This window comes from Podarcis bocagei (assembly GCF_964188305.1).
Source record: "Podarcis bocagei genome assembly, chromosome: 2".
NCBI classification, from domain to species: domain Eukaryota; kingdom Metazoa; phylum Chordata; class Lepidosauria; order Squamata; family Lacertidae; genus Podarcis; species Podarcis bocagei.
In genome coordinates this window covers 10,171,867-10,199,583 of record NC_138126.1, presented here as the reverse complement: position 1 = coordinate 10,199,583, position 27,717 = coordinate 10,171,867, and the positions used below count along the sequence as shown (strand labels likewise).

The following is a 27,717-nucleotide window of genomic DNA, read 5'->3' as shown; positions in this document are numbered from 1 at the left end:
ACAACTGACCGGAGGGTGTTCCACAGGGTGGGCACCACTGCCAAGAAGGCCCTCTGCCTTGTTCCCTATAACTTCCCTTCTCACAGTGAGGGAACTGCCACAAGGCCCTGGGACCTGGATCTCTGTGTCCTGACTGAATGATTGGGGTGAAGACGCTCCTTTAGCATTTCATCAGTTTGCCTTTTTATTCCATCAGGAGATGTTGAAGGGATCCTGGTAGAAGGGGAACATTCAGAAGTGTCATCAAAAGGATCCAAAGAGGAGGGGGAGCAAAGGAAGCTGAGGGTTCAAGATGGAGGCAGAAGGCGAGAGAGGAGACGAAAGCAGAAGCCGGAGGGTGACTCTTGTATGTCTCAGGGTGGTGAAAATCAAATTCCCAGAGAGGAGAAACCTTATAAATGTTTGGAGTGTGAAAAGAGCTTCAGTAACAGTAGTGCCCTTACCTCGCATCAAAGATCTCATACAGGGGAGAAACCGTATACATGTTTGGAGTGTGAAAAGAGCTTCAGTAACAGTAGTGCCCTTACCTCGCATCAAAGATCTCATACAGGGGAGAAACCGTATACATGTTTGGAGTGTGGAAAGAGCTTCAGTAAGAGTAGCAATCTTAAGTCCCATCAAGGAACTCATACAGGGGAGAAACCTTATAAATGTTTGGAGTGTGGGAAGAGCTTCCGTGACAATCGTAGCCTTACCAGGCACCAAAGATCTCATACAGGGGAGAAACCCTATAAATGTTCAGAGTGTGGAAAAAGCTTCAGTGAACATAGTACCCTTAAATTGCATAAAAGATCTCATACAGGGGAGAAACCGTATACATGTTCAGAGTGTGGAAAAAGCTTCAATCACACTGGTGGCCTTACCTCGCATCAACGAACTCATACAGGGGAGAAACCGTATACATGTTCGGAGTGTGGAAGGAGCTTCAGTCACAGTAGCCACCTTAAGTCGCATCAACGAACTCATACAGGGGAGAAACAGCATACGTGTTTGGAGTGTGGAATGAGCTTCGCTCGCAGCAATGGGCTTACTAGACATCAACAAACTCATAGAGGCAGCAAACCTTATAAATGCTGGGAATGTGGCAGGAGCTTCAGTCGCATCGACTCCCTTTCCTCGCATGAAAGGATTCATACAGGGGAGAAACCATATACATGTTTGGAGTGTGGAAAGAGCTTCAGCCAGAGTGGCAGCCTTACCTTGCATCAAAGATTGCACACAGGAGAGAAAGCGTATAAATGTTGGGAGTGTGGCAAGAGCTTCAGTCGTGGTAGCTCCCTTACATTGCATCAAAGAACTCATACAGGAGAGAAACCGTATACATGTTCGGAGTGTGGAAGGAGCTTTAGGTGCAGTAGCTCCCTTACATTGCATCAACGAACTCATACAAGAGAGAAACCATATACATGTTCGGAGTGTGGAACGAGCTTCAGGTGCAGTAGCTCCCTTAAGTCGCATGAAAGAACTCATACAGGAGAGAAACCGTATACATGTTCGGAGTGTGGAAGGAGCTTCAGTCACAGTAGCTCCCTTAAGTCGCATGAAAGAACTCATACAGGAGAGAAACCGTATACATGTTCGGAGTGTGGTAGGAGCTTTAGGTGCAGTAGCTCCCTTACGTTGCATCAACGAAGTCATACAAGAGAGAAACCATATACATGTTCGGAGTGTGGAAGGAGCTTCAGTCACAGTAGCTCCCTTAAGTCGCATCAAAGAACTCATACAGGGAGGAAATCTTAGAAATGTTTGGCCTATAGAAAGAACTTATGTGACAAGGACTCCCTTACTAAACTGAAAAGAACCTGTACAAGGGAAACAGAAAGGTTGGAGTGTGGGAAGATATTTAATCATATCAAATAACTCCTACAGAGAGTAAAACAATGATTGTGTTCAGAATTAGAATTTGCTTGCATTAGAACTTTTATTCCTTTTAGTGGCTGTGTTGCAGATTATTCTCCGGATCAGAGTTAGATTTACATAGCTATGTTCTATTTTCTTTCTCATGCGTTATTTCCCATGTATTCATCACTTGTATATAGTGGTGATTTAATATTTCTCCCATCCCCAAAATTTGTTAATCTGGTGTGAATTGATCTGATATTTTTCATAGACACAAATGCATTCTCTGGTATTCTGTTGACGTATGTAAATGACGTATCTTTGCAATGAGAGTATAGCCCCTCAGATCACAGCTCTAATGAACAAATGCTGTTGAATAACATATATTGTATAATAAGCCTCAATACGCAGTCAAGAGAGAAATTATTCTTCTTTGGCGTAGCAGAGTAAAATTGTCTTCCATGAACACAGTCTTAACAGTGAGTCCGTAAGTGACTTTGGAGGCCAGTTCTGGACCCACACATCCTTCCACAGTGGGGACATAGCTTTCCAGGTGGGAGTTGATCATGGCTGGGGTTTGCCATGCATGCCTTCCTCTTAGCACGCTTCTCCCTTGCGTCCTGAGTTCGAGTGTCTTCAAAGTCCATGACCCCTTTGGTTGAGAGAGACATTAGAACAGTATAGAATATTTCAATATAGTATTTTCCAGCCTGTGTCTAGAGTGTTAATAGGTCACTGTTCCAGGATGTGTGTTTCTTCACCTTCATCTGCCTAGCAGGGATTTCAGTTTTATGTCTCTGAAATATCCAGGCAGTGGCCGGAATAGAGGCAATGGAAAGAATATGACGAAATAAAAGAACATCTTCAAAGATGGCTGCATCATAGACAATTAAAGGATATCTTTAAAGAGGACAATAAGAAAGGCTTCTCATAGTCAGTTTCCAAATTCCAAAGAGGCAGTGATAGAAGAAAGTACAAAATTATTCTTAAAAGGCATATAACATTCTTTTGGAGTGGGAAACCAAAGACGAAGAAGTAAAATTGGTAATGATTAAATAATGGGCCATAACATACAATTTGAAGATTGGGTAAAATTGTGGAAAGTAAATTTGAAATTTGCAGATTGTATACTATTGAGAGAGCCCTATATGAAAATGATGTATAGATGGTATCTATCACCGCTTAAACTGGAACAAATGTATAAAAATGAAAATAGAGTGTTGGAGATGTGAAATAGAAGGTACGTTTTATCATATGTGGTGGGATTGTAAAAAGGTAAAAGCCTATAGGGAAATGATAAATAATGAATTGAAGAAAATGGTGAAAATAACTTTTCTAAAAAAACCAGAAGCCTTCTTACTAGGTATTTTAGGCCAAGACATAAGGAAAGAAAAGAGGACTTTATTTATGTGTGCCACTACAGCAGCAAGAATGTTGATTGCACAAAATTGGAAGACTGGAGAAATACCAAGTAAAGAACAATGGCAAGAGAAGTTGATGAACTGTGAGGGGAGAGACTCCATCAGGCAAGGCCTCCTTCCACCTGCCTTGCCCCACTCTCTGCTTCTCAATGTGTAGCATATTGTTTTATGTACCGTGGCTTGCCATTGTCTTATTGATTACAGTTTAGATATTATTGTAACTGTTGAGTGGGTTTCTGTTTAACTTTTATATGTTGATATTATTATTTTATACTATTCTAATTGTTGAATGTTACTTATTGGATGGAGGTTGCCTATTTTAAAGTTACGTTTTATTATCACATTTTTGTATTGCATTAGATTGCTATAAGATGTACATTTTTTGCTTCTTCAGCTTGTAAACCGCCTTGAGTATTGTAAGATAGAAAGGCGGTATACAAATTAAAAATGATGATGATGATGATGTAGAACTGGCAAAAATGACAGACAGACTAAGAGAAAAGGACAACAGAGACTCTGAAAAACAATGGGAACCATGTATAGAAACAAAGAAAGTCGATAGGCTTGATGGCAGGATTTAAATAAACATTCACACTATTAGTATTAGAAAATGTGTAGAAGATAGAAATATGGTGTGTTTACTTTTATGTATTTAGGTTTGATGTTATGTTATTAATAACTTTTTCTGTTAGGAGGTAGCAAGGTGGGTGAAAAGAGTAACAAACCGGAAGCAGAAGTTGGGGAAGCCTAGGAGGAGAGGGAAGAAGGAATACATAGTAAAGGTTAAGACTTTGAGATGTATGTAATGAATGAAAAAGAAAAATGAATAACATTTTATTAAAAAACCCCAATGAATCCGTAAGTGACTGTGGAGGCCAATTCTGGACCCACACGTCCTTCCACAGTGGGGACATAGGTTTCCAGGTGGGAGTTGATCATGGTTAGTGTAATGGTTATATGGGGTTGCCCGTGCGTAAGTTGCCGCCACTCCTGGCTAGGTAGCCTAGTTAAACCTTTCCTGGCTGGACAGCCCTTCACTTTGTGGCTGTTCAGTCGCTAGCAGAATCCGTCAGTGGGCGTTTCTTGAACTTCTTCCAGCAAAGAAGTTCTTTGACGCCAAGTCTACGCCTACTTTCCCTGCGCGGAAGTCTTCTGTGCAGGGTGGGTGTGGGTAGCGGAGGACCTGTGCTCTCCCCGCTGGTCTCCAGCGAAGAGTCTTGGAGCCCTCTCTCCGATTCCCCCATCCGCCCTCCTTTATCCCTGGTGTTATGCTGATTTCCTTCCCCAGCTGCTTAGTCCCCTCTCTCCCTGCTTGGCCCTTCTCTGGCATCGCTTGGGAGCCCTGCCTCCACTTCTGGCTCCGATGTCTGTTCCCTGACAGTTAGGGTTTGCCATGCATGTCGTCCTCTTAGCACGCTTCTCCCTTGCGTTCTGAGATCGAGTGTCTTCAAAGTCCATGACGCATTTGGTCGAGAGAGAAATTAGAACAGTATAGAAGATGCACTGATTTTCCAGCCTGTGTCTAGAGTGTTAATAGGTCACTGTTTCAGGATGTGTGCTTCTTCACCTTCATATGCCTAGGAGGGATTTCAGTTTTATGTCTCCGAAATATCCAGGCAGTGGCCGGTTCCTGGTGGGATATATTTGGGCTATGTGTTCTCCCCCCACCTCTCCCCTCCCCTAGAATTTCCCACACACACACACACACACAGTCTGGAAATGTGAAATCCACTATGCAGCTATGTGCAGGTATTTGTTTATCTTATAATCTGGGAAAGGAAGAAGATGCAACCTCATCCAGCACACATTAAAAAACCCAATTATGTTTTAAATACAATTTTTAGATACATCAGTTTTGCACGGAAGAGCAGTCAAACATTTCAAAATACATATGTGTTAGCGAGACAGTTTCCTTCTTGCATACTCTAGTGAAAGGCAATGTTTCAGAACGGAACTCTGCTGATGAAATACCAAGTTACAGGTAGGTAGCCATCTTGGTCTGTCTTAGTCGAAACAAAATAAATAAATAAATAGATTAGATAAGATAAGATTCCTTCCAGTAGCACCTTAGAGACCAACTAAGTTTATTATTTGTACACTTCTTCCGATACACTGAAACAGAAGTCACCAGACCCTTCTATATAGTGACAGGGTGGGGAGGGGTATTACTCAGAAAGGTGGTGGGAATGGGTGACTGGCTGATAGGTGTGGTAAACCTGCAATTGGTCTTACAGGCAAAAACAAGGGGTGAGATGGCTAAAATAGCTTTATTGTGTATAATGAGATAAGAATCCAATGTCTCCCTTCAGACCAGGTCTCTCCATGATTTTAAGTTTGGTAGTAAGTTGCAATTCAGCAACTTCTCTTTCCAGTCTATTTCTGAAATTCTTTTGTAATAAGACAGCGACTTTCAGATCTTGTATAGAATGTCCTGGGAGATTGGAGTGTTCTCCTACTGGTTTCAGAAATACCTGATAGTGCAGGTAATAGTCCAGCAAACTTAACCCATCTTCTCCAATGGATGCCTGTTGCTCATGCCTAGAGATGGGAAGGCCTGGAAAAAAACTAGAAAAATGGGGGGGGGGGACAGGTTTTTTTCTGAAGCCCTTTTTTCCTGGAAAAAAATGAAAAAAGAATTGTTTGATATAGTTTGAATATTCCACATTTTTATTTTCAATTTTTCCTGAACAAAAATGACTTTGGGGGAAAAGAGGAGAAAACGTGTTCTCCCCCCTTTTCCCATTCCCCCCCCCCCGGTCTTCCAGAACCCCCACTTTGGAGCTCCCTGCTGACAGACACAGGCAGGTGCTCTCACTGTACTCCTTCCGGCAACTGCTCAAAACATTTTCGTTAGGCCAGCGCATCTGAACACGTAGAAGCTGCATGCGATTTACTTCCTTTTAACCACTGCTGACTTTAATCATATTTTGAATACCCTTAAATACCTGCTTTTAACTGTGTTTTATCAATCATTTTAATGTTCTGTTGTATCTTTTTGTAAACTGTTTAGAAGCTCTCTTACCACCATACAGTTTATAATATATAATAACAAATTCAATTTAAAAAACACACACGCTTCCTTTCCTTTCAAACTGAGTTTGAGCCTTAGTGCAATTACTTTTCAGTAACTGGATGTTGCTTCCTTCTGGGCCTGGCATGCAAAAAAACTGCCTTACGCTTTGCCCCAGCTGTCCTCAAGGAGAGAAGGGAAGGCCTGGGGGAAAAAACGGGAAGATGGGGGGGGGACAGTCCCCCCCCCGTTTCCTCCCAAAGCCGTTTTTTAGAAGTCCATGGGGAAAATGACAAAGAGGAAGAGGAAGAAGAAATGGAAAATGATAGCAGTAGTTGAGAAAGTGAGATAGAATAAACTGCATGTATATGTTGTGTCTTCTATTGCTTTTAAAGCACTACTCAAAGGCTAGACCTTCCATGGAGCTTAAATATTGAGGTGGACCTTAACTTTATTTGCTGTTGGTGCTAAGGGGCAATTTTGATTATTATTTATGTTGGTGGTTTCTTGCTTTTTACTTTTGAGAGAAATGGGGGTGGTTACCTGTTTTATTGCAAGCCTAATACTTTTAGGTACACTGTGTTTCACGCAATTTGTAAAACTACTCCACACTGAACCCCCCCCTCATTTTTCCAAAATTTCCTTTCCCCCCAAAATAACGGAGGGAAACGTCCTGTCCCCCCCCCCCATGGCTTCAAAATTTCCGGAAATTTTACATCTCAACTCTATCGCCTTCTTAGAAACTGTCCTCTGGTTCCCACCATATAATATAATAATAAATAATAAATTTTATTTATATCCCGCCCTCCCCAGCCGAAGCTGGGCTCAGGGCGGCTAACAACAATCAAAATAGTCCAACATTCTAAAACATTTATTATAAAATTAATTAAATCAAATTAATGGCAACCATCAAGCAAAATTTTGTGCAGATTGCCAGAGGAGGGGGTCAGGCTGCGCCCTGACAAAAGGCCTGGTGGAACAGCTCTGTCTTGCAGGCCCTGCGGAAGGATGTCAGGTCCTACAGGGCCCTAGTCTCTTGTGACAGAGCGTTCCACCAGATTGGAGCCACGGCCGAGAAAGGCCTGGCTCTAGTTGAGGCCAACCTAACCTCTCTGTGGCCTGGGATCTTTAGGGTGTTTTTATTTGCAGACCGTAAATTTCTCTGTGGGACATACCAGGAGAGGCGGTCCCGTAGGTACGAGGGTCCTAGGCCGTATAGGGCTTTAAAGGTTAAAACCAGCACCTTAAACCTGATCCTGTACTCCACCGGGAGCCAGTGCAGCTGGTATAGTACCGGATGGATATGATCTCGCAGCGAAGACCCCATAAGGAGTCTCGCCGTGGCATTCTGCACCCGCTGGAGTTTCTGGGTCAGTCTCAAGGGCAGCCCCACGTAGAGCGAGTTACAATAATCCAGTCTGGAGGTGACCGTCGCATGGATCACAGTGGCTAGGTCAGGGTGAGAGAGATAAGGAGCCAACTGCTTAGCTTGGCGGAGATGAAAAAATGCCGCCTTTGTTATAGCTGTAATCTGCGCCTCCATAGAGAGGGAGGTATCGAAGATTACACCCAAACTCTTAACGGACGATGCTGGCACTAATTGCACCCCCGCAAGAGATGGGAGTTGCCCCCCCAATCCCATATCGCTCCGTCCCAGCCACAGGACCTCTGTCTTCGAAGGATTTAACTTCAACCGGCTCCCACGTAACCATCCAGCCACAGCTTCCAGACATCTGGTCAGTGTATCTGGGGCCGAGTCAGGATGGCCATCCATCAACAGATAGAGTTGGGTGTCATCGGCATACTGATGGCAACCCAGCCCAAAACTCCGGACAAGCTGGGCGAGGGGGCGCATAAAGATGTTAAAAAGCATCGGGGAGAGAATCGCACCCTGAGGCACTCCACACACCAAGGAGTGGCGCGATGACAATTCCCCCCCAAACACCACCCTCTGTCCCCGACTGGAGAGAAACGAGCGCAGCCATTGAAGGACTGTGCCCTGGATCCCCATGTCGGCAAGGCGGTGGTCCAGAAGTTCATGATCGACCATGTCGAAGGCTGCTGACAGGTCTAGAAGAATCAGCAGCCCCGACCCGCCTCGATCCAGCTGCCTGCGGAGATCATCTGTTAGGGCGACCAGAGCCGTTTCGGTCCCATGACCAGCGCGGAAGCCGGACTGGAATGGATTGAGAGCAGATGTTTCATCCAGAAACCTACCAAGCTGTTCAGCACCCGCTCTCTCAATCACCTTACCCAGGAATGGAAGATTCGAAACCGGGCGGTAATTGGATAGATCTAAAGGATCTAATGATGTTTTCTTTATAAGCGGACGCACCACTGCCTCCTTCAGTTCCCCTGTCGTTCATTAAAATGCTTGCACTTCCGTTGACAAGGCAGAATCCCTTCCTGGGAATTCCTGGGCAGAGAGCTGCTGAACCCCAGACCCCAAAAGGAAATCCAACCTCATCCAGCATGCAATGCTAAAAACTGAATTCTGTTTTAAATGCAGTTTTTAGGATGCGGGTGGCGCTGTGGTCTAAACCACAGAGCCTAGGTCTTGCTGATCAGAAGGTCGGCGGTTCGAATCTCCATGACGGGGTGAGCTCCTGTTGCTCAGTCCCAGCTCCTGCCAACCTATCAGTTCGAAAGCACACCAGTGCAAGTAGATAAATAGGTACCCCTCCAGTGGGAAGGTAAACAGCGTTTCCATGCGCTGCTCTGGTTTGCCAGAAGCGGTCTAGTCATGCTGGACACATGACCCTGAAGCTGTCTGCGGACAAAGTGCCGGATCCCTCGGCTAGTAAATCAAGAAGAGCGACGCAACCCCAGAGTCATCCGTGACTGGACCTAATGGTCAGGGGTCCCTTTAATACATGGTTCTTCCTCTTCTCCTTTAATCTCCTACAACAACCCTATGAGTTAGGCTAGGCTGATAGGCCTGGACTGGACCCATGGCCACCCGGTGGGGAATTCGATCCCTGGTCTCCCAAGACTGTAGTCCAGCACTCTAACCACTACATCACACTGCCTCTCACCACTGCCCAAGATGTCCCAACCTTGTGAAAGTAGAGTTCCCCAAAGGGAGAGATTTTCTTCCACCTCAGCTGTCTTGGTCTTCAAAGGGTTAAAGATCAAGTGTAGGATTCCTAGAGAGGCAGGAAACTGGAGGAGGAGCTTGGTCCTCCAGGGCAAGCGCCCCTCCTCCCTCCTGCCTTGTGCATGGTCTTTTTGCAGAAGAGAGGCTGCAGAGGTTGGATGCATGGAAGGAAGCAGGAAAGGAGGCTGGGGCCGGATCCTACTGCAACCCAGAGCAGCTTGGAGCAGGACCTGAGGTCCCCCCACCTCTGGCTGAGGCCCCTTTGTGGTCCACGCTCCCTTGGCCAGCCTTTGCCTTGAAGCAGAACCTGGAAAGAATAGGAAAAGAGGCTGCAGGGGACAATCCTTCATCCATATTGGAGGCTGCTGCCCAAATCTCCAAACTGCCCCCTTGGGAGATCCTCGGAAGAGCTATTTTGACCCTCCTGGATGAGGACGCCCTCAGCTCACATGCTCAGCGCCAGAGATTCAGGCATTCCTGCTACCAGGAGGCCAAGGGACCCCGAGAGGTTTGCAGCCGACTCCACCGCCTTTGCAGGGAGTGGCTGGAGCCAGAGCGACACACCGAGGCTCAGATCCTGGATCTGGTGGTCCTGGAGCAATCCCTGGCTGTCTTCCCCCCGGAGATGGAGAACTGGGTGAATGATCAGGGAGCAGAGACCAGTTCCCACGCGGTGGCCCTGGCCAAAGGTTTCAGCAGCCCTTCACATTTTTCTGTTTTTTCCTGTCTATGCATTATTTCCCTACACTGTGCCCACCCCCTCCAGGGATGTTCTCTCTCTTCCCCCCTGCTGAGTTGCTTCCCCCTTCCCCATATTTGAGCGAAAGTGATCCATAGGTCATAGAATAAACATGTCCCCCATATTGGTCTCTACAGCCAGAGAAGGCGCTGCAACTCTCCCAACATCTTGACCTCACCCCCAAAGGCACACTCCTCCATGGTCTCCCAAGACAGACAGATGCCAACATCATCATGGATTCCTGCACTGCAGCGGGTTGGACTAGATGACCCGCAGGGCCCTTCCACTCTATGATTCTATTCACAATATTTTCTTACAGTCCTCAGAGGCAGCAATACTTTTGAATACCAGTTGCAGGAGAGGAGAGGGCTCTTCTGCTCGGATCCTGCCCTCTGGTTGGCCACTGTGAGAACAGGATGATGCCCTGGAAGGTCCACTGACCTGATCAAGCAGCTCTTCTTAATGTTTAAAATAATATAAAAATAGTATGCAAATACAGTCAACCTCGGCTACTGAACACCTCCGTTTTGGAATGTTTCTGCTCCCGAAAGCCGAAAACCTGGAAGTAAAATTTCCAGTTTTTGAACGTTTTTCGGAAGCTGAACATCCAACGCGCCTTTGGCTTGAGGGCACGAGGCTCTTGCAGCCAATCAGAAACCGTGTCTCGGTTGTCAAACATTTTGGAAGCCGAACGGGATTACGGGACGGATTACGTTCGACAACCGAGGTTTGACTGTATAAAATGTTGCTACTTACTGTTTTGAACGCAATGGTACATTACCACAAAACACCGTTAAAGGATCCAATGGCATATATCACTTAGAAATGTTCTTCTTTTCTAGAAACCATTTATACAATTTTTTTTAATTTGAGGGCGGGGCGAGGAATTGCATTTGTACATGTGGCCAAGATTGTATGGCAAACTTAAAGCCTCTACTATTAGAAAATTCTTCCACTTGTGATGCATACCTACAAGCAGTGCAATGTCCACGTTTGAATAAACCTTGTGGAGCTGTGGTCAAGGTCTGGTGTGTAGAGGTGTGTGGTACGTCAGTATGTACTAGCATATCTCTAAGTGATCTGATGCGTCATTTATCAAAGCAGGGAAAAACCTCACAGCCTGGAATATTCAATCTCACTGGGCAAAAGACATATACCACTTGAATCATGGGGAAAGATTTTAAAATTCACAGCATGCAGTTCATTAAAAGAAAATTCTATGAAGATGATGTACCGATGGTATTTCACTCCAGTAAAGCTTGCTAAAATGTATAAAGAGACCTCTAATTTATGCTGGAAATGTAAGGATAAAGTAGGTACATTTTTTTCATACGTGGTGGACATTTAAGAAAGTAAAGGGGTCTGGGAAATTATATACAGTGGTACCTCGCAAGACGAATGCCTCGCAAGATGGAAAACTCGCAAAACGAAAGGGTTTTTGGTTTTTTGAGTTGCTTCGCAAGACGATTTTCCCTATGGGCTTGCTTCGCAAGTTTGTTTCCTTTTTCTTAAAACCGTTAATACAGTTGCGACGACTTTAGCACGCGGTGTGGTAGCCTTTTTTGAGGTTTTTGAAGACTTTGGTGATTTTTGAAGCTTTTCCAAAACTTTTCCGACACCGTGCTTCGCAAGACGAAAAAAACCGCAAGACGAAAAAACTCGCGGAACGAATTAATTTTGTCTTGCGAGGCACCACTGTACAATGAACTTAAAAAATGTTTAAAATTACACTTGTAAAAAACAACAACCAGAGGCTTTTTTTTTACTAGGTGTAATAGAAGAATTGCTAAGGAAGCAAAAGAGACTGTTTATTTATGTGACTGCAGCGGCCAGAGGCTACTAGCCCAGATGTGGAAGGAAGAAAAGGTCCCAAAGAAAGAAGAATGGATAACTAAGATGACTGATTATGCCGAAATGGGTAAAGTAACCGTGAAGATCAGGCAGCAAGATGAGAAAAAATTCAATCAAGAATGGGGAAACTTTATAGATTATTTTAGAGAACACTGCAAAAATGTCAAAACATTGGCAGGTTTCATGTAACATTGATGAACTAAGAATAGAATTAGGAGGGGGGAAAGAAGTTGAAATTAATTGGATAAATATAATTATATGCAAGGAGAATAAAGGGGGGAATGGAAACAGGAGGGGGGCGAGGAAAAACCATTTATTGCAAATTTGGTTTGAATATCCATATACCAAAAGGGGAACTGTTGTTATTTTGAAAATTGAAAATATTTTTTTCTTAATAAAAAATAGTTTAGAAAACTTTTTGGGGCTCCCGCGCAGCTGATCCAGCGGGGCTTTTCGGAGGCGAGACCAGCGTCTCTCCTCGCTCTTTGCCCGGAGAAGCCCAGAGGCTCCTGCCGCTTGGCTCCGAAACGGTTAAGAGCAGCGGCGACAGAGCTGAGATTCCTAGAGCGGAGGTTAAAAAGGCTGACGGGAGAATAGGAACTTCCGCTTCCTGTCCCGCTCCTGGGGGGGGGTGGGGGGAGAGATCCCTGTCATGGCGGCGGCTTTCCTTCCTCGCAGAGGCGCTGGAGGTGGGTCGTATGTATTATATAAAGGGGGAGAGACGGGGGGGGTGCAGCTGGAGGGAGTGTGGGGAGGGGTGAAAAAACCCCATTAGGCAAACCATTTCAATGTAAGTTCTTTTCCTCTGTCTCCTTTTTCTAGTCATCAATTTGTCCAGATTTTCACATCTTATTATTTTTAAATAGAGCTCTTGAAAGTTGGTCAGCATTTCGGTGCAGATCTCGCCTAATGCACACGCTTTTGCAAATGGTATTTCCCATATGTTTCCCATAATACCCCCGCTTTTTAACATCTACACGCAGCCGCTGGGAGAGATCATCAGGGGGGTTGGACTGGGTGTCCACCAATATGCGGATGAGACCCAGCTCTGCCTCTCTTTCAAATGGGAACCAGTGAAGGCGGGGAAGGATGGATGGCGGCTAACAGATTGAGGTTGAATCCTGACAAGACACAAGTACTGTTTTGGGGGGGCAGGTTGGCGTGGGGGACTCCCTGGTCCTGAATGGGGTAACTGTGTCCCTGAAGGACCAGGTGCGCAGCCTGGGAGTCATTTTGGACTCACAGCTGTCCATGGAGGTGCAGGTCAATTCTGTGTCCAGGGCAGCTGTTTACCAGCTCCATCTGGGACGCAGGCTGAGACCTTACCTGCCCACAGACTGTCTCACCAGAGTGGTGCATGCTCTAGTTATCTCCTGCTTGGATTACTGCAATGCTCTCTACGTGGGGCTACCTTTGAAGGTGACCCGAAAACTGCAACTGATCCAGAATGTGGCAGCTAGACTGGTGACTGGGAATGGCCAGTCACAGTACCATATAATACGGGTCCTGAGAGATCTGCTTTGGGTCTCAGTACGTTTCCAAGCACAACTCAAAGTGTTGATGCTGACCTTTAAAGCCCTCAACGACCTCAGCTCAGTAGACCTGAAGGAGCATCTCCACCCCCATCGTTAAGCCTGGACACTGAGATCCAGCACCATCTGCGAGAAGTGATGTTACAGGGAACCAGGCAGAGGGCTTTCTTTGTAGTGGTGCCCTCTCTGTGAAACACCCTCCCATCAGATGTCAAGGAAATAAGCAGCTACCCTATTTTTAAAAGACATCTGAAGCCAGCCCTGTTTAGGAAAGTTTTAAATATTTAAATGCTGTATTGTTTTTAACACTCGATTGGGAGGCCCCCAGAGTGGCTGGGGAAACTCAGCAGCCAGACGGGCGGGGTATTTATTATTATTATTATTATTATTATTATTATTATTATTATTATTAACATTTCCCATAGTTAATGCATTCTGTATATAATTCCACTAAAATTATTCATTTTTGGGCCTTCCCCCCCCTTTTTATGGGGGTAGGACATCTTTTCCTAATGGAAAAGATCTTTCTCCTCCCAGCAGGCCAACTTGGGCAGGTGGGGGACCTTCCTTGGGCTCCCCATAGGGCTTGGGGTCAAGGCAAACCCTTAAGCATTGGAAAGCCTTCTGCAGAGGCTTCCCCTGGAACTTGTAATAATTTTTATCCGGCCTGATTTTACTATAATTTGTTACATTTATATACCTCCCTATACCCACAGGCCTCAGGACAGTTCACAGGATAAAATTACAATATAAAGTACATAATCAAAACAGAAACAAAAACAACCCAATAACATCCCCCAACACACACATTTTGAATTATTTGTGTTTCAGTTAAACAGCAGTTTCTGCAAGAGCAGTTCTGGGCAGAAGAGGTTTTTATAAAAAGGAGAATCAAGCAACTTCAAGTCCACATTAAAAGTCCATGTGTTGCTGCGGCCTTATACCGACAGGCTAATAATGATAATACTACTAGTAATACGAATTTCCCTGAGCGTCCTCTCCCACTTTGTGGAGCCCAATTGGCCCCCTAATACACTCCAAGCTGGGAGACTGAACACAACTGGATGAAAGATCCTAATTAATGCAACCAAACACTGGTAAGGGCTCATTATCAAGCCTACCTAGTGGCAGTGAAGGCAGCAAAGAAAGCATAGTTTTTTGCCTCCATTGCCTCCTCATTATGTCGTCTGGCAGAACTTTTCCGGGTTGTACGGGGCCTTTTACAGGCTGGCCCAAAGGAGCTGGTAGAACCAATGGTAGCTCGCTTTGTCTTCTTTGCAAAGCATGTTGTTGTTAAAATTGCTTGCCACAATGCTATGTCGACTGCAGGAGAGATCTGACCAGGTTCATATGGCAGGATAAGAAACCACACATAAAATACAAATTACTGACTGACAAAAAAAGAAAGGGGCGGGTTTCGCACTCCCTGATTTAAGAACATATTTCAAAGCCTTGTGCCTATGTTGGATTAAGGATTGGATCTTATTAGAGAAAACATATACTTGATTTGGAGAGTTGCAACAACAGGTATGGATGGCATAAAGTCAAAGTCCACAGAGGGTTCACTAATCATATAGTCAGAAATGCTCTTTATAAAGTGTGGACAAAATACCAACCATTATTAGAACCCCAAACACCATGGTGGCTGTCCCCAGTAGAGACCTTTGCAGTCAAAAAAATAAATATGGAGGGAAATTGGGCAACCTACAGTCAATTATTAAAAAAAGACAAGGACATCTGAGATTGAAAACATTTGGAGAGAGAAGGCACTACGTCACCGATTGGCTTCCATATCACCAAAAAATTGGCTTTGGGAAAGATGAATCCAAACTACAAAAAGCATTATTACGAAATGACAAAAAAAAAATTATCTAAAACTGTTATTGGAATGGTATCTGAAAGATGAGGAAGTAAAGGATGTAATGGTTAAATGGGCCCAGGACATGGGCCCCACAATACAGATGGAACAGTGGGAGAGACTCTGGAGGTTAGATATCAGATTTACTGCCTGTTATACTATCAAGGAAAACTGAATGGAAATGTTATACAGGTGGTATGTGACACCTTCCAAACTAGCCAAGATATGTAAACTCAAATCCAACCGATGTTGGAAATGCAGTAATGCAGAGGAAACAATGATACATGTATGGTGGAGCTGTGAGAAAATTAATAAATTTTGGGGGTGTATCCATGAAGAGCTAAGAAAGATGCTGAAAGCTCCTATAGAAAAAAAGCCAGAGGCATGCCTAATGGGCATTATAGGAAAGGACACCCCACAGGATATCAAAAGGTTATTCTTATATGCCACAGCTGCAGCCAGATTATTACTTGCTAAAAATTGGAAAGGGGGCATTATTCCCACAAAAGAAGACTGGATAAGTAAATTATGTGACTTTATAGAATTGGCCAAACTAACAGCAGCCATAAGACACCAGTCAAATCAGAATTTAAGGAAGGAATGAGGACCAAATGAAAAAACACTGTTCTAAAGAAAACCTGTTGATATGTATGGACTAAGGATGTAAAGTTGAATCAGATTATGACAAATTAATAATAGGTGAATGTTGAATACTATCAAAAACACAATGTAAATAAGAGTATAGAATATTGAAAGATGTCGAGCTGAGGCGGAGGGAAGTCCCGGTGTTTTTTATATATATTTTATATATATCTTTATGTTGGACTCTTTTATTTTATGAATGTTATATTGATTGTATATATACTTTCTATAATAAACTTTATCGAGGAAAAAGAAGATAAAATTGCTTCCATCCACCAAGACAGCAGATGAGTCTCATGGGTTGTCCAGAGCACAGTCTAGTCCTGTTGTGTTGGATGAGTTTTTTCAGTTGGTCAGGCTCGAGGATAAGGACAAGGTACTTGGCTCAGTCAGGGTGACCGTGTGCACTCTAGACCCTTGCCGCTCTTGGCTGATAAAAACCAGCAGGGAGGGAACAGCAGGCTGGGCCAGGGAGATGATCAGTGCCTCTTTACAAGAGGGGGTGGTCCCTGCATGTTTGAAGGAGGCAGAGGTAAAACCACTCCTTAAGAAACCTTCTCTGAATTCAGAAAGCCTAACTACCGGCCAGTTGTTGATCTCCCTTTTCTGGGCAAGGTTCTGGAGCGAGTGGTCGCAGACCAGATCCAGGTGCTTTTGGAAGAAACTGATTTTCTGGATCCATTTCAATCAGGATTTAGGCCTGGTTTTGGCACAGAAACTGCTTTGGTGGGCCTCTATGATGACCTCTGTCGAGAGAGAGACAAGGGAAATGTGCCCCTGTTCATTGTTCTCCACCTCTCAGCGGCTTTTGATACCATCCACCATGGTATCCTTCTGGAGCGACTCTGAACTGGGGGTGGGTGGCACTGCTTTGCGGTGGTTCCAGTCCTACTTGGATGGTCGTTCCCAGAGGGTGTTACTTGGGGAATGCATTTCAGCCCCATGGAAGCTTCGATGTGGGGTTCCACAGGGCCCAATCCAATCCCCCTTGTTGTTTAACATCTACATGAAATCGCTGGGAGGGGTTATCCAGAGGTTTGGAGTACGTTGCCAGCAGTATGCTGATGACATTCAGCTCTATTTCTCCTTTCTATCTGTAGATGAGGCAGTGGAAGTGCTGGACCAGTGTCTTGCCTGGGTAATGGACTGGATGAGAGCCAACAAATTGAAGCTCACTCCAGATAAGGCTCAGTTAGTGGGTGGTTCCTAGAGCAGATGGCTAGGAGGTCACCTGCTCTTGATGGGGTTACACTTTCTCTGGAGGAGCAGGTTCATCGCTTGGGGATTCTCCTGGATCCTTTGCTGTCGCTCGAGGCTCAAGTGGCCAAGAGTGCCTTCCATCACGTCAGCTTAGGCTGGTGGCCCAGCTACACCCCTTTCTGGACAGGGATAGCCTATCTACCGTTGTCTATCCTCCGGGAACTTCAAGGTTAGATATAGATATGCGTTGTACGTAGGGCTGCCTCTGAAGACAGTTTGGAAACCTCAGCTAGTGCAGAATTCAGCAGCCAGCTTGCTCACTGGTGGTTTGAGCATATTACACCCATCCTGGTCTGACTGCACTGGCTACCAATTAGTTTCTGGGTCCAATTCAAATTGCTGGTTTTGACTTGTAAAGCCTTAAATGGCTCAGGACCAGGAATACTTCAAGGACTGTTTTTTTCCATATGAACCTATTTGGACCCTGAGATCCCCTTATGAGGCCCTCCTTCGTGGGCCTCCTCCTCAAGTGGTCCGGAGGGTGGCAACACGTGAACAGGGCCTTCTCTGCAGGGGCTCCCTGTCTGTGGAATGCTCTCCCCAGGGAAGTTCGCCTGGCGCCTTTCTTATAAACCTTTGTTGTTGTTTAGTCGTCTTAGTCGTTTCCGACTCTCCGTGACCCCATGAATCAGAGCATGCCTTGGAAACAGTTGCTTTCTTCTCAAAGCTTCTCCTGTTTTATGTCCATGGAGCTTTCATGGCAAAATACTGGAGTGGGTTGCCAGTTTCTTCTCCAGGTGGATCACATTTAGTCTGAACTCTCGGCTGACCTGTCTGTCTTAGGTGGCCCTGCACGGCATAGGTCATAGCTTCTCTGAGTTATTCAAGCCCCTTCGCCACGACAAAGCAGTGATCCATGAAGGGGTTTACACCTTTAGGTGCCATGCAAACATGTTCCATTTTAACCAGGCTTTTGCTAGATATCTTTGACATCCTGTAGTCTTTTTCAAACGTGGCTCTATTTTGGGGGGGGGGGTTATTGGGTTGGTATTTTTATTCTGATTATATATGATGTGACCTTTCTGTGAACCATGCTGAGACCTCCGGGTATAGGGTGGTATATAAACTCAATAAATAATAATACTAACATTAATACTTTCATTATTTGTACCCCACGGATTGGACTGGGTTGCCCCAGCCACTCTAGCTGGCTTCCAACAAATATAAAAGCACAATAAAACATAAAACATTAATAACTTCCCTACACAATGCTGCCTCCAGTTGTCTTCTAAAATTTGCATAGTTATTTTTTTGACAACTGACCGGAGGGCATTCCGCAGGGTGGGCACCACTGCCAAGAAGGCCCTATGCCTTGTTCCCTATAACTTCCCTTCTCACAGGGAGGGAACTGCCACAAGGCCCTGGGACCTGGATCTCTGTGTCCTGACTGAATGATTGGGGTGAAGACGCTCCTTTAGCATTTCATCAGTTTATCTTTTTATTCCATCAGGAGATGTTGAAGGGATGCTGGCAGAAGGGGAACAATCAGAAGTGTCACCGAAAGGATCCAAAGAGGAGGGGGAGCAAAGGAAGCTGAGGGTTCAAGATGGAGGCAGAAGGCAAGAGGGGAGACGAAAGCAGAAGCCGGAGGGTGACTCTTGTATGTCTCAGGGTGGTGAAAATCAAATTCCCAGAGAGGAGAAACCTTATAAATGTTTGGAGTGTGGAAAGAGCTTCAGTAACAGTAGTGTCTTTATCTTGCATCAAAGAACTCATACAGGAGAGAAACCGTATATATGTTTAGAGTGTGGAAAGAGTTTCAGTTGCAATGATGCCCTTACCAGGCACCAAAGATCTCATACAGGGGAGAAACCGTATACATGTTTGGAGTGTGGAAAGAGCTTCAGTCAGAATAGTACCCTTACCTCACATCAAAGATCTCATACAGGGGAGAAACCATATACATGTTCGGAGTGTGGAAGGAGCTTCAGTCAGAATAGTTCCCTTACCTCACATCAAAGATCTCATACAGGGGAGAAACCGTATACATGTTCAGAGTGTGGAAAGAGCTTCCGTGACAATCGTTGCCTTACCAGGCACCAAAGATATCATACAGGGGAGAAACCGTATACATGTTTGGAGTGTGGAAAGAGCTTCACTAACAGTAGCCACCTTAAGTCCCATCAACGAACTCATACAGGGGAGAAACCTTATAAATGTTTGGAGTGTGGGAAGGGCTTCAGTCAGAGTACTGTCCTTATCTTGCATCAAAGATCTCATACAGGGGAGAAACCTTATAAATGTTCAGAGTGTGGAAAAAGCTTCAGTGTACGTAGTACCCTTAAATTGCATAAAAGATCTCATACAGGGGAGAAACCGTATACATGTTCAGAGTGTGGAAAAAGCTTCAATCACACTGGTACCCTTACCTCGCATCAACGAACTCATACAGGGGAGAAACCGTATACATGTTCAGAGTGTGGAATGAGCTTCAGTCAGGGTAGCTCACTTAAGTCGCATCAACGAACTCATACAGGGGAGAAACAGCATACGTGCTTGGAGTGTGGAATGAGCTTCGCTCGCAGCAATGGGCTTACTAGACATCAACAAACTCATAGAGGCAACAAACCTTATAAATGCTGGGAATGTGGCAAGAGCTTCAGTCGCACCGACTCCCTTTCCTTGCATGAAAGAATTCATACAGGGGAGAAACGATATACATGTTTGGAGTGTGGAAAGAGCTTCAGCCAGAGTGGCAGCCTTACCTTGCATCAAAGATTACACACAGGAGAGAAAGCGTATAAATGTTTGGAGTGTGGAAAGAGCTTCAGTCGTGGTAGCTTACTTACATTGCATCAAAGAACTCATACAGGAGAGAAACCGTATACATGTTCGGAGTGTGGAAGGAGCTTTAGGTGCAGTAGCTCCCTTACGTTGCATCAACGAACTCATACAAGAGAGAAACCATATACATGTTCGGAGTGTGGAAGGAGCTTCAGGTGCAGTAGCTCCCTTAAGTCGCATGAAAGAACTCATACAGGAGAGAAACCGTATACATGTTCGGAGTGTGGAAGGAGCTTCAGTCACAGTCACTCCCTTAAGTCGCATGAAAGAACTCATACAGGAGAGAAACCGTATACATGTTCGGAGTGTGGAAGGAGCTTCATTCAACGTAGCTCCCTTAAGTCGCATCAAAGAACTCATACAGGGAGGAAATCTTAGAAATGTTTGGCCTATAGAAAGAACTTATGTGACAAGGACTCCCTTACTAAACTGAAAAGAACCTGTACAAGGGAAACAGAAAGGTTGGAGTGGGAAGATATTTAATCATATCAAATAACTCCTACAGAGAGTAAAACAATGATTGTGTTCAGAATTAGAATTTGCTTGCATTAGAATTTTTATTCCTTTTAGTGGCTGTGTTGCAGATTATTCTCCGGATCAGAGTTAGATTTACATAGCTATGTTCTATTTTCTTTCTCATGCGTTATTTCCCATGTATTCATCACTTGTATATAGCGGTGCTTTAATATTTCTCCCATCCCCAAAATTTGTTAATCTGGTGTGAATTGATCTGATATTTTTCATAGACACAAATGCATTCTCTGGTATTCTGTTGACGTATGTAAATGACGTATCTTTGCAATGAGAGTATAGCCCCTCAGATCACAGCTCTAATGAACAAATGCTGTTGAATAACATATATTGTATAATAAGCCTCAATACGCAGTCAAGAGAAATTATTCTTCTTTGGCGTAGCAGAGTAAAATTGTCTTCCATGAACACAGTCTTAACAGTGAGTCCGTAAGTGACTGTGGAGGCCAATTCTGGACCCACACATCCTTCCACAGTGGGGACATAGCTTTCCAGGCGGGAGTTGATCATGGTTGGGGTTTGCCACGCATGCCTTCCTCTTAGCACCCTTGTCCCTTGCGTTCTGAGTTCGAGTGTCTTCAAAGTCCATGACCCCTTTGGTTGAGAGAGACATTAGAACAGTATAGAATATTTCAATATAGTATTTTCCAGCCTGTGTCTAGAGTGTTAATAGGTCACTGTTCCAGGATGTGTGTTTCTTCACCTTCATCTGCCTAGCAGGGATTTCAGTTTTATGTCTCCGAAATATCCAGGCAGTGGCCAGAATAGAGGCAATGGAAAGAATATGACGAAATAAAAGAACATATTCAAAGCCGGCTGCATCATAGACAATTAAAGGATATCTTTAAAGAGGACAATAAGAAAGGCTTCTCATAGTCAGTTTCCAAATTCCAACGAGGAAGTGATAGAAGAAAGTACAAAATTATTCTTAAAAGGCATATAACATTCTTTTGGAGTGGGAAACCAAAGACGAAGAAGTAAAATTGGTAATGATTAAATAATGGGCCATAACATACAATTTGAAGATTGGGTAAAATTGTGGAAAGTAAATTTGAAATTTGCAGATTGTGTACTATTGAGAGAGCCCTATATGAAAATGATGTATAGATGGTATCTATCACCGCTTAAACTGGAACAAATGTATAAAAATGAAAATAGAGTGTTGGAGATGTGAAATAGAAGGTACGTTTTATCATATGTGGTGGGATTGGAAAAAGGTAAAAGCCTATTGGGAAATGATAAATAATGAATTGAAGAAAATGTTGAAAATAACTTTTCTAAAAAAACCAGAAGCCTTCTTACTAGGTATTTTAGACCAAGACATAGGGAAAGAAAAGAGGACTTTATTTATGTATGCCACTACAGCAGCAAGAATGTTGATTGTACAAAATTGGAAGACTGGAGAAATACCAAGTAAAGAACCATGGCAGGAGAAGTTGATGAACTATGAGGGGAGAGACTCCATCAGGCAAGGCCTCCTTCCACCTGCCTTGCCCCACCCTCCGGCCCTGGGTCTCCTCATGAGGAAGCTGTGCCTGGAGGAAGAACTATGAGGGGAGAGACTCCATCAGGCAAGGCCTCCTTCCACCTGCCTTGCCCCACCCCCTGGTCCTGGGTCTCCTCATGAGGAAGCTGTGCCTGGAGGAAGAACTGTGAGGGGAGAGGCTCCATCAGGCAAGGCCTCCTTCCACCTGCCTTGCCCCACCCCCTGGTCCTGGGTCTCCTCATGAGGAAGCTGTGCCTGGAGGAAGAACTATGAGGGGAGAGACTCCATCAGGCAAGGCCTCCTTCCACCTGCCTTGCCCCACCCTCCGGCCCTGGGTCTCCTCATGAGGAAGCTGTGCCTGGAGGAAGAACTGTGAGGGGAGAGACTCCATCAGGCAAGGCCTCCTTCCACCTGCCTTGCCCCACTCTCTGCTTCTCAATGTGTATTGTCTTGTCTTATGTACCGTGGCTTGCCATTGTCTTATTGATTACAGTTTAGATATTATTGTAACTGTCAAGTGGATTTCTGTTTAACTTTTATATGTTGATATTATTATTTTATACTATTCTAATTGTTGAATGTTACTTTTTGGATGGAGGTTGCCTATTTTAAAGTTACGTTTTATTATCACATTTTTGTATTGCATTAGATTGTTATAAGATGTACATTTTTTGTTTCTTCAGCTTGTAAACCGCCTTGAGTATTGTAAGATAGAAAGGCGGTATACAAATTAAAAATGATGATGATGATGATGTAGAACTGGCAAAAATGACAGACAGACTAAGAGAAAAGGACAGCAGAGACTTTGAAAAACAATGGGAACCATGTATAGAAACAAAGAAAGTCGATAGGCTTGATGGCAGGATTTAAATAAACATTCACACTATTAGTATTAGAAAATGTGTAGAAGATAGAGAAATATGGTGTGTTTACTTTTATGTATTTAGGTTTGATGTTATGTTATTAATAACTTTTTCTGTTAGGAGGTAGCAAGGTGGGTGAAAAGAGTAACAAACCGGAAGCAGAAGTTGGGGAAGCCTAGGAGGAGAGGGAGGAAGGAATACATAGTAAAGGTTAAGACTTTGAGATGTATGTAATGAATGAAAAAGAAAAATGAATAAAATTTTATTTAAAAACCCCAATGAATCCGTAAGTGACTGTGGAGGCCAATTCTGGACCCACACGTCCTTCCACAGTGGGGACATAGCTTTCCGGGTGGGAGTTGATCATGGTTAGTGTAATGGTTATATGGGGTTTCTCGTGCGTAAGTTGCCGCCACTCCTGGCTAGGTAGCCTGGTTAAACCTTTCCTGGCTGGACAGCCCTTCACTTCGTGGCTGAACTTCTTCCAGCAAAGAAGTTCTTTGACGCCAAGTCTACGCCTACTTTCCCTGCGCGGAAGTCTTCTGCGCAGGGTGGGTGTGGGTAGCGGGGGACCTGTGCTCTCCCCGCTGGTCTCCAGCGAAGAGTCTTGGAGCCCTCTCTCCGATTCCCCCATCCGCCCTCCTTTATCCCTGGTGTTACGCTGATTTCCTACCCCAGCTGCTGAGTCCCCTCTCTCCCTGCTTGGCCCTTCTCTGGCATCGCTTGGGAGCCCTGCCTCCACTTCTGGCTCCGATGTCAGTTCCCTGACAGTTAGGGTTTGCCATGCATGCCGTCCTCTTAGCACGCTTCTCCCTTGCGTCCTGAGATCGAGTGTCTTCAAAGTCCATGACACCTTTGGTCGAGAGAGAAAGTAGAACAGTATAGAAGATGCACTGATTTTCCAGCCTGTGTCTAGAGTGTTAATAGGTCACTGTTTCAGGATGTGTGCTTCTTCACCTTCATATGCCTAGGAGGGATTTCAGTTTTATGTCTCCGAAATATCCAGGCAGTGGCCGGTTCCTGGTGGGATATATTTGGGCTGTGTGTTCTCCCCCCAGCTCTCCCTTCCCCTAGTATTTCCCGTAACCCCCCCCCCACACACACACACAATCTGGAAATGTGAAATCCACTGTGCAGCTATGTGCAGGTATTTGTTTATCTTATAATCTGGGAAATGAAGAAGATGCAACCTCATCCAGCACACATTAAAAAACCCAATTATGTTTTAAATACAATTTTTAGATACATCAGTTTTGCACGGAAGAGCAACTAAGTTTATTATTTGTACACTTCTTCCGATACACTGAAACAGAAGTCACCAGACCCTTCTATATAGTGAGAGGGTGGGGAGGGGTATTACTCAGAAGGGTGGTGGGAATGGGTGACTGGCTGATAGGTGTGGTAAACCTGCAATTGGTCTTACAGGCAAAAACAAGGGGTGAGATGGCTAAAATAGCTTTATCATGTATAATGAGATAAGAATCCAATGTCTCTCTTCAGACCAGGTCTCCATGGTTTTAAGTTTGGTAGTAAGTTGCAATTCAGCAACTTCTCTTTCCAGTCTATTTCTGAAATTCTTTTGTAATAAGACAGCGACTTTCAGATCTTGTATAGAATGTCCTGGGAGATTGGAGTGTTTTCCTACTGGTTTCAGAAATACCCAATAGTGCAGGTAATAGTCCAGCAAATTTAACCCATCTTCTCCAATGGATGCCTGTTGCTCATGCCTAGAGATGGGAAGGCCTGGAAAAAAACTAGAAAAACGGGGTGGGGCAGGTTTTTTTTTCTGAAGCCCTTTTTTCCTGGGGAAAAATGAAAAAGATTGTTTGATATAGTTTGAATATTCCACATTTTTATTTTCAATTTTTCCTGGAAAAAATGATTTTTGGGGGAAAGAGGAAAAAACCTGCCCTCCCCCCTTTTTCCACCCCCAGGTCTTCCAGAACCCCCACTTTGCAGCTCCCTGCCGACAGACACAGGCAGGTGCTCTCACTGTACTCCTTCCGGCAACTGCTCAAAACATTTTCGTTAGGGCCAGCGCATCTGAACACGTAGAAGCGGCATGCAATTTACTTCCTTTTAACCACTGCTGACTATAATCATATTTTGAATACCCTTAAATACCTGCTTTTAACTGTGTTTTATCAATCATTTTAATGTTCTGTTGTATATTTTTGTAAACTGTTTGGAAGCTCTCTTACCACCATGCGGTTTATAATATATAATAACAAATTCAATTTAAAAACACACAGAGACACTCCTATTCCTTTCAAACAGAGTTTGAGCCTTAGTGCAACATACTATTCAGTAACTGGATGTTGCTTCCCTCTGGGCCTGGCATGCAAAAAAATTGCCTTACGCTTTGCCCCAGCTGTCCTCAAGTAGAAAAGGGAAGGAAAAAAACTGGAAAAATTGGGGTGGGGACAGTCTGTCCCCCGTTACCCCCCCCAAAGCCGTTTTTTAGAAGTCCATGGGGAAAATGACAAAGAGGAAGAAGAAATGGAAAATGATAGCAGTAGTTGAGAAAGTGAGATAGAATAAACTGCATGTATATGTTGTGTCTTCTGTTGTTGCTTTTAAAGCACTACTCAAAGGGTAGACCTTCCATAGAGCTTAAATATTGAGGCGGACCTTAACTTTATTTGCTGTTGGTGCTAAGAGGCAATTTTGATTATTATTTATGTTGGTGGTTTCTTGCTTTTTTTGATGCTTTTGAGAGAAAGGGGGTGGTTACCTGTTTTATTGCAAGCCTAATACTTTTAGATACACTGTGTTTGACGCAATTTGTAAAACTACTCCACACTGAATTCCCCCCCCCCAATTTTTCCAAAATTCCCCCCCCCCATGGCTTCAAAATTTCCGGAAATTTTACATCTCTACTCATGCCCCTTCCATTGTTGCCTTGTTAGAAACTGTCCTCTGGTTCCCCCCATATGTCTGTCGTTCACTAAAATGCTTGCATTTCCCTTGACAAGGCAGAATCCCTTCCTGGGAATTCCTGGGCAGAGAGCTGCTGAACCCCAGACCCCAAAAGGAAATCCAACCTCATCCAGGAGACAATGCTAAAAAGTGAATTCTGTTTTAAATGCAGTTTTTAGGATGTGGGTGGCGCTGTGGTCTAAACCACAGAGCCTAGGCCTTGCTGATCAGAAGGTCAGCGGTTCGAATCTCTGCGGCGGGTTGAGCTCCTGTTGCTCAGTCCCAGCTCCTGCCAACCTAGCAGTTCAAAAGCAGGCCAGAGTGCAAGTAGATAAATAGGTACCCCTCCAGTGGGAAGGTAAACAGCGTTTCCATGAGCTGCTCTGGTTTGCCAGAAGTGGCTTAGTCGTGCTGGCCACATGACCCTGAAGCTGCCTGTGGACAAACGCCGGCTCCCTCAGCTAGTAAAGCGAGATGAGTGCCGCAACCTCAGAGTCGTCCGCGACTGGACCTAATGGTCAGGGGTCCCTTTAGTACATGGTTCTTCCTCTGTTCCTTTTATCCCCACCAACAACCCTGTGAGGTAGGCTAGTCTGAGAGGCATTACTGGCCCCATGGCCACCCGGTGGGGAATTCGATCCCTAGTCTCCCAAGGCCATAGTCCAGCACTTTAACCACTACACCACACTGCCTCTCACCACTGTCTAAGAAGTCCCAACATTGTCAAAGCAGAAATCAGAGTTCCTAGAAGGGAGATATTTTTTTCCATCCCAGCTGCCTGGTCTTCAAAGGGTTAAAGGTGAAGTGCAGGATTCCTAGAGAGGCAGGAAACTGGAGGAGCTCTTAGTCCTCCAGGACAAGCGCCCCTCCTGCCTTGTGCATGGTCCTTTTGCAGGAGAGGCTGCAGTGGTTGGATGTGTTATGTATTGAAGTTCTCACCCTGGCCACCAGGGGTATTGTGCATGTAGTTTTCACTCAGGTCCACATCAGATAATTTAGGCAGGAAACCCTGGGATGTTGTTGTTGTTGTTACAATGTTGACAGCTGGCTGCCTATAAAAGCAGGCCGGCTGAGCTACTTGCAGAAACCTCTGTGTCATCTGATATGCCCACCCACTATCTCAGAGGATGCATTGAAGGAAGCAGGCAGGGAGGCTGGGGCCGGATCCTGCTCCAGCCCAGAGCAGCTTAGAGCAGGACCTGAGGTTTCCCCACCTCTGGCTCAGCCCCTTTGTGGTCCACGCTCCCTTGGCCAGCCTTTGCCTTGAAGCAGAACCTGGAAAGAATAGGAAAAGAGGCTGCAGGGGACAATCCTTCATCCATATTGGAGGCTGCTGCCCAAATCTCCAAACTGCCCCATTTGGGAGATCCTCGGAAAAGCTATGAAGACCCTCCTGGATGGAGACACCCTCAGCTCAGTTGCTAGTGCCAGAGATTCAGGCATTCCCGTTACCAGGAGGCCAAGGGACCCCGAGAGGTTTGCAGCTGACTCCAATGCCTTTGCAGGGAGTGGCTGGAGCCAGAGCGACACACCAAAGCTCAGATCCTGAACCTGGTAGTCCTGGAGCAGTTCCTGGCTGTCCTCCCCCTGGAGATGGAGAACTGGGTGAAGGATCAGGGAGCGGAGACCAGTTCCCAGGCGGTGGCTCTGGCCAAAGGTTTCCTCCTGAGTCAGGCAGAGGAGAAGCAGCAGCAGGTGAGGCAGTTTCATCCTGGTAACACCCAGAGATCCATGGTGGCTGCTGAATTCTGAGTGTGGTGTCTCTTAAAAGGCGAAAGTGTCTCTTGGGTGCAGAAGGTTCTGGGTTCGATCTCCAGGAGGGTCTGGGAAATCGTCCCTGCCTGAAACCTGGAGCGGGGTGTGTGTGTGTGGAATTGCATTTGCA

General features: G+C 44.9%; 2 protein-coding genes across 7 annotated transcripts in view; both read left to right on the top strand.

The window, feature by feature from the left end:
- The window catches only part of LOC308580618 (uncharacterized protein), a 40,497-nt gene extending 36,637 nt beyond the window's left edge, over positions 1 to 3,860 (top strand). The window contains exon 2 of the mRNA XM_081182540.1: positions 197 to 3,860. Within this exon, the coding sequence (XP_081038666.1) occupies positions 197 to 1,740 (1,544 nt within the window). The 3' untranslated portion in view covers positions 1,741 to 3,860. The remainder of the gene's footprint in view (positions 1 to 196) is intronic.
- LOC308580649 (uncharacterized protein) overlaps positions 1 to 23,186 on the top strand; it is a 28,918-nt gene extending 5,732 nt beyond the window's left edge. The window contains exons 1-3 of one of the 6 annotated variants that reach the window (XM_081182609.1): positions 12,594 to 12,646; positions 17,090 to 17,127; positions 18,700 to 23,186. In XM_081182609.1, the coding sequence (XP_081038735.1) occupies positions 18,714 to 20,411 (1,698 nt within the window). In that variant the 5' untranslated portion in view covers positions 12,594 to 12,646; positions 17,090 to 17,127; positions 18,700 to 18,713 and the 3' untranslated portion in view covers positions 20,412 to 23,186. Of the gene's footprint in view, positions 1 to 12,576; positions 12,647 to 17,089; positions 17,128 to 17,159; positions 17,185 to 18,699 lie in introns of those variants that run through there. The other 5 variants (XM_081182608.1, XM_081182606.1, XM_081182610.1 and 2 more) reach the window with 5 other exon arrangements.
- The last annotated feature ends 4,531 nt before the right edge of the window (positions 23,187 to 27,717 follow it).